The sequence below is a fragment of the Megascapheus bottae genome, chromosome 18 (assembly GCF_031878675.1).
Source record: "Megascapheus bottae isolate mThoBot1 chromosome 18, mThoBot2.hap1, whole genome shotgun sequence".
NCBI classification, from domain to species: Eukaryota; Metazoa; Chordata; class Mammalia; order Rodentia; family Geomyidae; genus Megascapheus; species Megascapheus bottae.
The window spans coordinates 37170447-37184911 of NC_143526.1; the positions used below are offsets into that span (position 1 = coordinate 37170447).

The following is a 14465-nucleotide window of genomic DNA, read 5'->3' on the forward strand; positions in this document are numbered from 1 at the left end:
TCCCTGGCCACATGGGGATCTGCTGCTCAGATAAAAGTTTGGGGAGGGGAAGTGAAGGAGAGCACTTCCCTGTCTCAGCAGCACTGAGGTGGGCATGGATAGAAAAGTCAAATATTTCATCCCAACAAAACCACGAGACCATCAACAACTGCTGGATGGAAATGCCTATGGTCGATACTAGGAGGAAGTTCAGAACAGCTCTGCTCTGGTGGAGTTCTCATTGAGCACTGACACTCTTCTCAGTGCTAGGGTTGGAGGAGGAAGAAGACAAAACGTCCATGCCTGCTCTGGAGAAGCTCATGTTCCAGTGGGAGGGAGACAATAAATACATATGTGTCCCAGGATGAAAGGTACTACAAGGATACATGAAACAGGGTAAGCAGTTATGGAGGGCAATGTGCCAAGGTGGGTTTTTAAATGGATGATCAAAAGAAGCCTCTTGATTACTTACAGCAGAAATCCGAAGGAAGTGACCATAAACTCCCGAAAAAGAAACTTTTAGACACGGGGACCTGTTTTGTGAAAAAGCCCTGAGGTGAGTATATGTTTAGCATATTCATGTAAAAAGCCAGTAGGAAGATGGTGATGCAGTAAGATTTGCTGGTGGAACATGACTAACCAGGATCTGTTCCCAACTGCTGTTGAAAGAAACAGCCAATGCTGGGTGTGGTGGCGCTCCCCTGTAATCCTAGCTACTCAGAAGGCTGAGATCTGAGGATCAAGGTTCAAGGCCAGACAAGGCACAAAAGGACCTGAGACTCTTATCTCCAATTAACCTCTAGAAGTGGAGCTTGGATAGGGTAGAATCCTTGAGCTGAAGAGCTCAAGGACAACACCCAGGCTCAGGGGGAGGGTGGTAGCCTTGAGCAGAAGAGCTTAGGGACAGAATTCAAGCCCTATGACCCACAAAATAAAATAAAAGCCAAATATAGGATGCAGATGAATGAATTTTTTTAATGTTTTTGGTTGGTCATGGGACTTGAATTCAGGGCCTGGGCACTGTTCCTGATCTTTTATGCTCAAAGCTAGTGCTCTGCCACTCTGGTCAACAGCACTACTTCCTGGTGGTTTATTGGAAATGAGTCTCACAGATTTTCCTGCCCCAAGTTGCCTTAGAACGGTAAGCCTCAGATGTCAATCTCATGAGTAGCTAGGATTATAAGTATGAGCTACTGGTGCCTGACTTTCAGAGGTTCTTATGATTGTGCTTTGTGATGATTCCTCTCATATGGACAGTTTCCAGTTATCCATTGTGCTTCTGGAGCAGACTTTGATACTCAATTCCATAAACATACACTTGAGTATTCAAGAGACCCCCCCCAGAGAGGTGGGAGTCAGTAGTGGATGGATGAATGGATGAATGGATAGATGGACAGACAGATTCCCCAGGGGAACTGGTGCACATCATGACAGAGGCTAAGTCCCTTTGGAGAGGCTGTTTGGAATCCAGACAAAAAAAGAATCAAAGTTTGAAGGCCTTAAAAACACTAGGAAATTTGCCAGGCATTGGTGGCTCACAGCTTGTAATCATAGCTATTCAAGAGGCTGAAATGTGAGGTTCATGGTTTGAAGGCAGACAAGGCAGGAAAGTCCATGAGACTCTCATCTCCACTAAACTACAAAAAAAAATGGAACTGGAGCTATGTCTGAAGTGATAGAGTACTAGCCTTGAGCAAAAGAAGCTTGCTGTGTGCAGTGGCTCATACTTGTAATCCTAGCTACTCAGGAGCCTGAGATCTGAGGGTCTTGGTTCAAAGCCAGTCAGGGCCCCGTGAGACTCTTATCTCCAATTAACCACCAGAAAACCATTTGTGGTTTTTTTCAAAGTAATTAACTTAAATAGAAAATCAGTGAGATTCCAGAGTATATGAATGGTCCACCCCACCCCCAACGCCATAATATTTGATAGTGCTTTCTATTGGCACAGCTATCTGGTGTTTTGTGAAGCCACTGGCCACAGAGGAGAGGAAAGAAAGTCTGGTGCATTTTTTCCTTTGGGTAAATAATAATTCGGCGAAAAGCAGTGACACTCCACTTCCCAGAAGCCCCTTTTAAAAAAGCACTGTCAGGCCAGGAACTTGGCCTAGTGGTTAAAGTGCTTGCCTAGCATGCACGAAGACCCGGGTTCGATTCCTTGGTACCACATATATAGAAAAAGCTGGAAGTGGTGCTGAGGCTCAAGTGGTAGAGTTCTAGCCTTGAGAAAGTCCAAGGATAGTGCTCAGGCCCTGAGTTCAAGCCCAGGACTGGCAAAAAATAAATAAATAAAATAAAAAATAAAAAAGCACTATTCATTTCCTCCAGGAAAGGAATGCTTAGACCAATACTACATTGCTGGTTCACTTCTTGTAAGTAGAGTTTAACATTTGAAACGCTGGCAATTTAATGTGTGAAAAATACTGAATACTCCTTTCCCCTAACTACATCCCATGAACATCTTTCTTTCTTGGAGGTGTTCCTGGGACTTAAACTCGGAAATGCTGTCCACAGTTTTTTCCGCTAAAGGTTGACATTTTACCACTTGAACCAAGCTCCACTTCTGACTTTTTGCTGGCCGTTTAACATGAGATAAAAAGCTTCATGGAGCCGGGTGTGATGGCTCATGCCTCTATAATTGTAGCTACTCAGGAGGCTGAGATCTGAGGATCATGGTTCAAAGGACCTAAGACTCTTATCTCCAATTAACCTCTAGAAGATCGGAAGGGGGGCTCGGCTCAAGGGAAGGGTGGTATCCTTGAGCTGAAGAGCTCAGGGACAAGCTCAGGCCCAGGGGTAGGGTGGTAGCCTTGAGCCGAAGAGCTCAGAGACAGCTTCCAGTCTGAGTTCAAGCCCCATGACCCACCAAAAAAAAAAAAAAAAAAGTCTCATGGACTTTCCTGCTGCGACTAGCTTCAAACTGTGATCCTCAGATCTCAACTTCCTGTGTAGCTAGAATTATAGGAGTGAGCCAACGGTGTCATGAAACACCTTTTAAATTAACTTTTAAGTCTTTTATCTAACTCTAAAGCTGACCTCCATCCTCTAGATGTCGGTACTGCATTGGCCTTCAGCTTCTGTGACACAATCCCCACTAGATCTCTTGTCTTCGGTCACGATCCTGCCTCCTTTTGGGTATGGTTCTTGGCTCTTATTTCTGCTATCCACTTAAGTTCACTCCTTAGGTGTGTGAGTTCTTACTTTTTCGTGTTTTCCCTTTTTTTTTCTTGTATTTAGTACACAGGGCTCCAGAAGATCAAAATAGCTGACTGCTCTAGAGAGGGACGTTAGGTCTTGCTCCCCCTTCGTGGACACCTGCTTTCATTGCCGAGGACGGGACTGTCAAGTACACTCCAATCCACACACTGCCACAGTACAAGGGAGGGGAGCATGCATGGAGGCTGGGAATGGAGACCCCAGGGCCTGGAGCAAGCTGAGCTCGGCACTCTCCCCTGACCCGTGCCCGGCCGGACCACCACCAGCAGCAGCAGCAGCAGCAGCAGCTCAGTACAGAACCCGTGGATTCTCGGAAACTCACGTTCCCCACCGAAGGAAACGTGAGCCAATCAGAAAAGAGCTTGCGCAGCCTCGTTCTGACGGACCTATCAGAGACCACGATGGCCAATTAAGACAATATCAAGAACCAATGAAACACGAGAATTCTCCGCCACCCTCCACCCCGGGAGACTACAGACACACACACACACACCCACACAGATCAGAGAATACCCAGACCGCTGGACTACGAGCTGTTACACGTACACGGGTGGGTGTGGAGGGACACAAAAAAAGGTAAAAAAAAAGAAAAGCAACAAGTAGGGGGAATAAAACACCACACTTCACCGCCACTACGCGCGGAGAACTCGAAAGCCGTTCCCACACTCGGCGGCGACGCGGGAGAGTGCGTGCGGCGCGCTTGCGTCACGCGCACAGCCCCGCCCCCCGGTCGCGCTTATAGCGTAGCCTTGGCGCGCGCGCGCACCATTGTGTGGCTGGAGTCGGCCGCCCGTGCGGTGTGCGGCGCGTGTGTGTTCGGGCTCTCAGTCCCCGCACTCGCACCGCGGCTTACTGCCTTGCGGTCTGCCGTCCGACAGCTAGCCTTCGGGACCTCGCTCACCACGGACATGCCGCGCGTCTACATAGGACGCCTGAGCTACAACGTCCGGGAGAAGGACATCCAGCGCTTTTTCAGCGGCTACGGCCGCCTCCTCGAAGTAGACCTCAAAAATGGGTGAGTCGGGCCGGGACGTCCGCGCCCCGCGTCCACGGCCTGGCGGCGGAAGGGGCTGCCGAAGAGGAAAGGCGGACAAGGCCGCGGCGCCGCGTGGCAGGGCCTCCAAGATGGCGGGTGGCGCGGCGCCGCGGGAGCGCGCGGGGGCGGCGGGGGCGCGCACGCGCGCGGCGCCGGCTAACGACGTCCTCGTCGGTGCCCGGCCGCGCTCCGCCCCTAGGTACGGCTTCGTGGAGTTCGAGGACTCCCGCGACGCCGACGATGCCGTTTACGAGCTGAACGGCAAGGAGCTCTGCGGGGAGCGCGTGATCGTGGAGCATGCCCGGGGTCCTCGCCGGGATCGCGACGGCTACAGCTACGGAAGCCGCAGTGAGTCCCAGCCCCGCGCGCTCCGCGTCTTTGGGACCTGAGGGGCGGGCGCAGGCTCGAGGGCGGGCGGGGTGGGGCCTCCCAGCCCGGGCAGGTGCGGGGGCCGGGGATGGTTTGACCCGGTGCGTCCGGGCCCCGCCACCTTCACGTCTGCCCGGGGCAGCCTTGGGACACCGGAGCGCGGGGGATTGGGTGTGGAGGTTGTTTGATTTGGGCTAGGTTGGGGGCGGGGGGTGGCTCCTGTTAGGCCCAGGTTGGCACTGCCGTGGGTTCTGCCCATGTCGGAAGCAAGTGATGGCTTTGGTTATCTGTAGTATTTCCTCCTTGCTTACCTGTCAGTGCATTAGCTAGGAATGTGGAAGTTAGGGGGCGGGATAGGGAGGGGGTGGGGGCGGGAACAGGGGCGGGGTTTCGAGTGCAGGTCTTAGGAATTGGTGGGATGGGGCAGAGGGAGAAAACTGCTATTTTAAAATAATGTGGTTCCTGCACCACAAAGTAAATCTAAATAAGCTTCATGCTATATTCTTATCTAGTTGGGGCATGTTATTGGGAGGAGGTTGGGGGGATTTTGGTTATGTTAAATGTTTGATGTTGAAATTGTTGCATGTTGAATTCAAACTTTTTAACAAGTCCTTGATGTTTCAATTTGAAAGTGACCAATGGGGCTGAGGCTGTGTCCACTGAGGCTAAGATGACTGCCTTTCCTGATTGGCCTTGGCTTTTCCATACATTGTGTGACCCTTGCCCTATGACCCTTTGGCTGACCTTACCGGAAGCCATGACGACAGCAGCCTTTTGCCATTAGACGCAGGGTGATGGTGAGGATTCCAAGGGTTAGACAAAACTGGTTAATCTGAACTAGGTGACTGTTACCTTGCGTGTTTTGTGGCCAAACCACCACCAAAAACCTCACACTGTGATGTAAGTACTTAGTGTAACTAGTAAACATTTTTGTAAAATGTAGAAATGCATGTAATCAGTTAAGTTTTATATTTTACAATGTTCTGTAAAATAAAACTTAGCGAGGTAAATTGAATAAAGGAGCAGTCACTCTCTAACAGATTGTAGGAGAGGTCTAGTTGCATTTAGTCTATTTGACTTGCCCTTAATTTAATTTGTGGCAAATCACAATTGTATCAAAGGTTTAGCAGTATAATAGCAAAGTCCTACTCCAGTAAATAAAAGTTGATATGTTTGTACTAACTTTCAAACACTCACCCCTGTCATTACAAAGCATCTAATTGTTACCTTCGTATGATAAAGGTGGTGGAGGTGGATACAGCAGTCGGAGAACCTCTGGCAGAGACAAATATGGACCACCTGTTCGTACAGAATACAGACTTATTGTAGAAAATCTGTCTAGTCGTTGTAGTTGGCAAGATTTAAAGGTATGTACTGAAATTTGGGGTTAAAATGGAGTGGCTAATGTTTAAAAGGTGAGATAGATTCTGAATCTGGCCCATCTTAATGTTTTAGGATTTCATGCGGCAAGCAGGGGAAGTAACATATGCAGATGCGCACAAAGAACGCACTAATGAAGGTGTAATTGAATTTCGCTCCTACTCTGACATGAAACGAGCATTGGATAAACTGGATGGTACAGAAATAAATGGCAGGAATATTAGGCTTATTGAAGATAAGCCACGAACAAGCCATAGGCGATCTTACTCTGGAAGCAGATCTAGGTAAGTTAAAGTATTGGCCAGAGGATCCTGAGGCTTGACCTCCACACAAATCGTGGGCTTTGTCCCCGAGCTGAGCAGTATAAGAATCTATTGGATTTTTCTGCCCGAGCTGGCTTCAGACTGACCCTCAGATCTCAGCCTCCTGAGTACACTAGGAATTACAGGCTTGAACCACCAGTGTCTGGCCACTCTGGATTTTTTTTTTTTTTTTTTTGCCGCATTTGGTTTTGATTAGTGGATTTGATAGTAAGCAAATATTCTTGGCTTATGTGGTTTTGGTAAATAGTATGAACGTGACCTGGAGGTTAAGATTTCATTGTTTCTTGTATAGGTCACGCTCTAGAAGAAGGTCACGAAGTAGGAGTCGGAGGAGCAGCCGCAGTAGATCTCGGAGTATCTCAAAAAGTCGCTCCCGGTAAATAATGTGGTGGGACTTTTTTATCTCCTGAATACAGTTGTACTTATTCATGGAGTACATGTATGTACTGACCAAATACTAAAAGGAATCTGGCTTTTCTTGCCTAGATCCAGGTCTCGGAGCAAAGGTCGATCACGATCTCGATCGAAAGGCAGGAAGTCGAGATCAAAGAGCAAATCTAAGCCCAAGTCTGATCGGGGCTCTCACTCACACTCTCGAAGCAGATCTAAGGATGAGTATGAGAAATCCCGAAGCAGATCTCGCTCCCGATCTCGGTCCCCCAAAGAAAATGGAAAAGGTGATATTAAGTCAAAGTCCAGATCAAGGAGCCAGTCTCGTTCCCATTCACCCCTACCTGTTCCACCCTCCAAAGCCCGTTCTGTGTCCCCTCCTCCAAAAAGAGCTACTTCAAGATCCCATTCTAGATCTCGTTCAAGATCGAGGTCCAGATCAAGTTCCAGAGATTAACCTAGAACTCTTAAGTTCTTTGCACACTATACAGAACTTTCCTACTTGCTTAGGCAGTTATTCTTCCATGTTTATACTTGGCCTCTTCTGCCAGAGGATCTCCTGAAAACAGGGGCACAGAATTTGATTTGTGGCCAAATTTGATGAAAAAGATGAGGTTCTAAAAAGATGGCATGAAGTCACAGACCCTTTCCTCTCCCTTTGTAGAATTAAGATAACTTTGATTTTATAGCTTTTGAGCTAAAATACCTTTTGTAAAGATTAAGCTCATTTAGATTTTTTTTTTAAGTATTTCAGCAGGATCTGCTGCAGGAGTTTTTGTTTTATTTGTTTGCTTATTTTTTAAATTAACTGTTTCAAGCTTTGGATACGTCAGGCTTTAGAGGGAGAACTCAATTTTCAATTATGTTGGCTTTTTATAAAGCTTGAGTTATGTAAGATTTAAATAAAAGTTTGCTACCAAGATGATTGCCTTATTGAATAGGTTCACTGTTAAATCCCTTTACACACTGACATCTGTTATTTGTGGAGACAGTATAAATTCTTCTGTGTAAAGCAAGGCAAGCTCCAGACCAGCAATCAGTTATTCAGTTTGGATAACATTGTGCTATTAATCAGATTTGCCAAAGTCTTTAATCTGCCCCTTTTAGAAGTTGAGTTAAAAATAAAAGGTATTTTGTAGTCTCTGTTACACAGTTTTTGCCTAAGTATAACTTAAAAACTAGTGCTTGGGTTTTGTTTAGCTAGTTATTCCATGTCCTGGAAGTGGTTAGAATTCTCAGTATAGTTTGGTCCTTACATACAATGGAAGTAACCTTTGATAAGAAACTTAATGTTCAGAATAGAAAAGCACATCCTGAAAGGTCATTATGCTTAACAGGCACTTAAGAGACCATTTGGTATAGTCATTTGCTGGTAAAGTCGAAATCTTCCTAGTATTCTGTCCCCTTTGTGGTTAGTGGGGATTTGTGGTGGATGATTGGATCATCCTTGTAGATTTTATACTTTTGTGTGGTTTGAAAAACAATGAAGAGTTCATTAGACTTTTTGTACTACATGAATGAAATTAATATTGTGTAAACCAAATTACATGGCAAATTTATAGAAATGAGAGGTTAGCAATTAGTCGATATATACAGCAGTTCAAGAATTGAATTAAATGAAATCCCTTTGTTCAAATACTTAACAACTTCATCTAAAAAAGTAATAGTTGGAGGTGGAGGTGTGACTCATGTGGTAGAGCACCAGGGCTGAGCAAAAAGCCAAGTAATAAGAGTATGAGGCCCTGAGTTCAGGTCCCAGTACTTGCACACAAGAAAGAATTATTAATCCTAGTCTGAAATCAAGATGTAGATTTATTGGCTTGGGTTTAATACCTTCCTAGGATCTGCCGGTATGTAAGGTATCAAAAGTTCAGTTAGAAGATGTAGGATTGATTTGTAGGATTATAACCAAAGGTCATGTATAGAATGAGGCTGAGTAAAAAAATAATAAGGTATCTAGGTAGGTAGATACCAGTCAGAGTAACTTAAGAATACCTGGTAAAGAAGACAAACCCTTATAAGAAATTTCTCAGCTACCTGCAAGAAAGAGAAAACCTTTGAAGGCCTCACTTTAGGAATAGTACTGTGCTGCTGGTCCCATTGTCTTTCCTTGGATAACTTAAGTGAGTTTAAGAGAAGAAAACTGTCTAATTGTATTTCACTATTTTGCCTGTCCAAAGAACAGAAATGATGGCTCTTAAGAATTGGCTTTGACAAACTTCTTTTATTTTCAGGGAAAGAACGGAAAAACTGAGCCACAGCCTTTTAAGGGGGAGAGGGCAATATTACAGTGAAATTTGGCTATCTAAAAGTATGCAACATCTTCAGCTGGGCTTTCTGTTAATGTGACATTACATGGCGAGAGACATTTGACTACATTGTTAGCCACCCCAGTAAGTGGGTGGTACAATTTTTTTCTAGTAATGACAGGGGCCAATTTCCCCATGTGTAGACTTAAAGTCATTGGATGTACAAACCACCGTACTTAAATGTTGGCCTACTTGAGAACGTGGAGTTGACTGATTTGAAATACCTAGTTCCTTGCTCTAACTAGTGAGCTGATTTTGGAGACTCAGCAACATGCCACACAGATCAGTGGCTGATAGCACAAGAGAAGTAAGGAATGTCCCACGTCCCCAACCTGTACTTGATAGTGTTCTGGATTATACCACAGTGCCTTTATGGCCAGTTTTGAGTCCTACCCACTCCTTCAGCATTTTATGTTCCCACTCCTGTGTTACTGCCTTTCATCTTGGATACTTTTTCCACTTTGTGTTAACCTATTTTACGCTTTATCTCAATAAAATGCTTACTGAGGGCAAGGCTTGTTTTGAATTTATTGTGAATTTCCACTTTGTGGCAAGTACCTGGCAGGTGGTTATTTGCCTTGGGAGTTGGCGTTGGTTAACCTCTCCTGCTGTACATCAGGATCGTTTGGGGTTTTTTTTAGAAATGAACATGGGATGGACTTAGAGGTTTACCTTGGGCACATCATTAACTGTTAGACTTCATTGTCATCTGTGAAATGCATTCAGCATGGGGCTATGAAGATGAGCACCATGTATAAAGTACAATACAATAAATGTCATATGGAGGGTTCTGTGTATGTTCATTTTATTAATTTGGTTTGCCCTTTTCTATTGTGTAGTATAAACATCTATACCATCATGTTTTCATTACCTGTTTTTGTTTTCAGAGAACCTATCCAGCTTGAGTTTCTGTTGCTCCCAGTTGAGATATGTAGTGGCGGAATCTACTATGGACATTTAGCTTAATTTAAATTTTAACAAAGTAGGACAAAGTTGGTAGAGGCCTGTCTGGGGCATGCTAATTATAGTCCCATGGTACAATTAAGCATGTCCCATTGCCTATATTTCCTGTAAATTGATAGACCTAGAGTAGTCCCACTATGTAACCCTGACTGGCCTTGAACTTGTATTCTACCTCCCAAGTACATGAACCATCACTCCCAACTGTGTTTTTCCCTTCATTCAGGTCTACCTGAACTGTGGCAATATCTTTTGAGCAATTCCATAGTGACCTCTGTAAATCTGGCCATGGTCAAAGTCTTTGTTATGGTTGTTCCTTCTGTTCTGGAGATTGAACCCAGAATCTTGTGCTTGTCAGGCAGTCTTTCTACCCCTTGAACCCCAGTAGCCCTTTCTGGGATTGTAATACCACCATGCCTGGTTTATTGAAAGGATTCTCACTAGTTTGGGCCTAACTTGCTTTGACACTTTGCTTTAGCTTCTCCTTCCTGAGTTTATGAAATCCCAGTATGCACCACCATGCCTGGCCTACCAAGGACCAATTTTTGCATTGTAAGAGCAGGACAAGTTTAGAATCTCAGGCCACATGGGGATTTGATTTCCATGGTAAATTTGCTCTTCCCTACTTCCTTAGGCCCATAGTACCACAGAGGACAAAGCCTGTTTTCTGAACTCCACCCACATCGGATGATGTACTGAGTTTTTCTGTATAACTCTCCTTACCAAGGCCTGACTGAGGAGTGGGGGGAGTGAGGGAAAGGGGGTTCCCTAAAGATTCCCAGAGCTGAATGTTGAGATTCCAGTGGAGACAAAGTTAGTTGGTTACGCATGGATGGACTTTAGTTTCTTGAGGATACTGACAAGAGCTTCAGAATTACATAGGGGGAGGATTTTTGCAAATCCTAATTTTGCAAGTATGTATATCAAGCAGTCTTGGTCAAACTGCCTTGTTTCGATGGGATCTACCAGCTCTGGGAGTTCTGATTGAGGGTTCTTTCTCATTGAAAATCTGCTTGTAAAGCTTACTTCCTGAGACTTGAGATAAGCTGAGGAAAAATGACTTAGGGGCAAAATGGAGTTGGTCAGGACAGTTTCAAAAGGGCTCCTTTATTTGAGGGGTATTTTCCAGTCTACTGGGGTTTGAATTCCAAGGCCCAATACATGTGTTCAAGGTCCCAACCTCTTCTGTCTGCCCAGTAATGACATGCAGGACAAGGTAGATCCTAGCCACCCTCTTGTGCTTTCTCAGTGAAATTTGGTACCTTGCAAGCTCAGAAATGAGATTACTGTTACCACATATGTGTACGCATACAGGTTGAGACTTAAGCTTTTTTGCTCAAGGCTAGCAGTTTGCCACTTGAGTCACAGCTCCATTTCCAGATTTTCTGGAAGCTAATTGGAGTCTCAGATTTTCCTGCCCAAGCTAACTTTAAACCTTGTTCCTCTAATCTCAGCCTCCTAAGTAGTTAGGATTACAAACCTAAGCCATGGGTGCCTAGTGATTTTATTTTTCTTGTGTGTTTACTTTCTTGTAATAATTTGTGCAAAGTTGTTGAATGTGTCTGCGAGTGTACCCTGGTAGCACTATCTGACAGAACTGGAATCCGAACAAGAGGCTTTTTCCTAAAGTCTGTGGACTGGCACACTGGTGAATTCAACTCTGTGGAATTAAATTGCATTAAATATTAGCTTCACTCTTGAGTGTGATGTTAACATGAGGAAGACACTGGGATCTGTCATTTGGAGAACTGAACCTTGTTAACTTTTTTTCCTGGGTCCCAGTTCAAATTCTACTTACTCATGATCCAAAAGCTTTGCAGTTGGAGAATGTGTGTAGGTTCACCATTTTCTTCTAAGTCATCTGATACCTAAAATAAGGCGCTTAGAATCCAGAACAAGCAGAGTGGGAAGAGAGAAGCAACACTGGTGGTGATGAGTGATGATGTTCATGTTGATATGTATCATTTTCCATTGTTATGACAGCTAGTACCCTTAAGCAGTTCAATCTTGTTCCTAATAATAGGGGACATTGCTGCAAGGCAGAACATGTGTAACACATTGGCATGGCAACAAATAGTTAGATTCTTCATCCATTTAGGCTCCTGCCAGCACTTGGTGGCATTTGTCCACAATTTCAAACTTGATTTCATCTTGAGAGAAGCCTGGAGGTCTGACTGGGAATCATGACCTTTTCTGTAGAAAATGAGGTTAAGGGCTGGGAGTTTGGCCTAGTGGTAGAGTGCTTGCCTAGCATGCACAAAGACCTGGGTTCAATTCCTTGGTACCACACACATAGAAAAAAGCCAGAAGTATTTCTGAGGCTCAAATGGGAGAGCTCTAATCTTGAAAAGTCCAAGTACAGTGCTCAGGCCCTGAGCTCAAGCCCAGGACTAGAGAAAAAAAAAATGAAGTTAAAAGTCAGCTGTGAAGAGGGTGTTGGGGCTCTGGAATTCACTTAATCACAAGTATTATGGCACATCCAACTTTGTGCTAGGTATTAGGGATACACAGCCTATTTCCTTCCCTCCTGAAGGTTGCCATCTTTTAAACTCTTGAATTACTTCAATCTGTGTTTAGTAATAGCTATGATTTGTGTAAGAAAGATAGGTATTGGGGCAGGAGTTTCACCTAGTGGTAGAGGGTTTGCCTGGCATGCACCAAGACCTGCATTCAATTCCTCGGTACCACATATATAGAAAAGCCAAAAGTGGTGCTGTGGCTCAAGTGGTAGAGCACTAACCTTGAGGAAAGCCCAAGGACAGTGCTCAGGGCCTGAGTTCAGTCTGCAGGGATGGCAAAGAATAAAAAGGTATTTTGTGTTACAAGAACCAATAACATTTGGCCTAGAGGGATGTCTCAGCATAGCCAACCTAGTAAGACTGAAGCCCTGTATTCAAATCCCTAGTATGGAAAAAAAATATTTTTTAACTAGGGTGATCAACTGCAGGCAGAGAACAAGGAAATTCAAAGAGAAGCAATGACAACACCACAACAAACAAGTACTGAAAAAGAACCCTATGATATTTGGGGGGATAATAACCAGGATTTTGAACTTGAGCCACACTTGCAAGTCCAAGAGAATCCTTAAATGTTGAAATGGAGGACCAGAAGGACAAGGTGGTATACATACCCAGGCCACACTAGTGGCCGTGGGCTCACCCATTTCCCCTTCAAGGGGGCAGTTGTCTGATGCTCTTCCTGGGGGCAGGAAGTGGCCAGCAGCCACCCGAAGGGAGTGCAGTCAGAGGGGCAGCAGCCTGGTCACCCACCGGCCAGCTCCCATCTGGCTGGCTCTGGCTGGTGGTCCTCACCACGGCTGCGTGCCGTTGGCTGTGATGCAGGCAGACTCTCTTCCCGCCCCGACAGCGCAGCCACCGGTCCTGGGGAAAGGGCGGGGCGGTCAGGCCTGCGCCACACCGCCTGGGCCTCGCGGGCGGGCGGGCGGGCCGGCTGCGGCGGGCGCCGAGGGCCGGCGGGCGCGGGTCCCGCGGGGACGGGCCCGCCCCCCTGTGCGCGCAGGCGCGCTGCCCGGGCTCCGCCGCAGCTCGGCGCGGGGCAGACACCGCCGGCCTTGCAGGTAAGCGTCGCGCCCAGCGGGCGGGCTGGGGGCCCGCGGGGCCACCGTGACATCCCCGCTCCTGACTCCTCCGAGCGCCTGGCGGGACGCGGGCCGGGGCGGCGCTCGGCGGAGCTTGGCGAAGCCCGGTGTCAGTGGGCTGGGCGGCGGCGGGGCTCCCCGGCGAGCCGGTCCCGCGTGCCCGCAGCGGCCAGGGGCGGGGCGGCGGGGGAGGCGGGCGAGGCAGAGGCTTCCTTTCTACAGAAATGCCATCAATGAAGAGTTTTGCGTGGATGGAAGAAGGGTGGGGAGGGTCGGCTTGCGGGTTTTCCTAGGAAATGGGCCATTGGGCAAACTTTCTTTTTCTTCCCATTGATTTTCTCTATCTTCTCATGGAAAATGGAATTTCTAATTTAATTTGTGGGGGGAGGAGGAGGAAGAGGAGGAGGCAGGAAGAGAGAGGGAAATAATAAAAAGAATTCCGCCATTTTGACGTTTTAAAAAAGTAACAGTTCTGCAGAGCCCGGGGATGGTGAGTGCGCGCCCCGCTCTCCCGCCCGCCACTGTCCGGGCCGGGGCGGCAGGTGGCGGGTGTGGACGCCCCATCTCCCGCGTCCCAGCTGCGCAGCTGGCGGGGGCGGGGGGCGGGGGGCAAGTTTGCAGACACTGATTAGGCTGGGTGCACGCTGTGTGTCCCCGGGGCACAGCCCTCCACCCCCAGCGCCTTCAGCTTGGACATTTCTTGGACGTCAGTGGTGATACAAGGCCTTGAAGGGAAAGGGAGTGGTGTTGAGGGGGGGATACAGGCAGACAGCAAGACTGCATGGACACATCGATTCAATGACAAGCGTCTACCGTAGGCACTACTCCGGGCTGGGGAGACATTGGTCTTCTAAGTCGGGTCCCCTGAGGTTCGAGTGTAGGAGCGGCCTTGTGAAGACCGCGGGGAT

At 46.8% G+C, this 14465-nt stretch overlaps 1 protein-coding gene across 2 annotated transcripts; it reads left to right on the forward strand.

Annotated features, from left to right (window-relative positions):
- Positions 1–3947: 3947 nt before the first annotated feature.
- Srsf6 (serine and arginine rich splicing factor 6) lies at positions 3948–9512 on the forward strand. 2 transcript variants are annotated; one of them, XM_090352380.1, is made up of 7 exons: positions 3948–4207; positions 4428–4576; positions 5840–5964; positions 6053–6261; positions 6593–6676; positions 6787–6977; positions 8925–9512. In XM_090352380.1, exons 1-7 carry the CDS (start codon positions 4101–4103, stop codon positions 8942–8944), a joined length of 885 nt encoding a protein of 294 aa, XP_090208506.1. In that variant the 5' UTR covers positions 3948–4100; the 3' UTR covers positions 8945–9512. The 2 variants fall into 2 exon arrangements, with proteins under 2 accessions (XP_090208506.1, XP_090208505.1); XM_090352379.1 differs by having other exon boundaries at positions 6787–9512.
- The last annotated feature ends 4953 nt before the right edge of the window (positions 9513–14465 follow it).

Bases quoted from the DNA above. Each gene is read 5' to 3' on its own strand.
- Srsf6 (XM_090352379.1), top strand. From the start codon at position 4,101: ATGCCGCGCGTCTACATAGGACGCCTGAGCTACAACGTCCGGGAGAAG. The intron at 4,577-5,839 runs GTGAGTCCCAGC...CGTATGATAAAG, and splicing joins CTACAGCTACGGAAGCCGCA to GTGGTGGAGGTGGATACAGC. The intron at 6,262-6,592 runs GTAAGTTAAAGT...TTTCTTGTATAG, and splicing joins TACTCTGGAAGCAGATCTAG to GTCACGCTCTAGAAGAAGGT.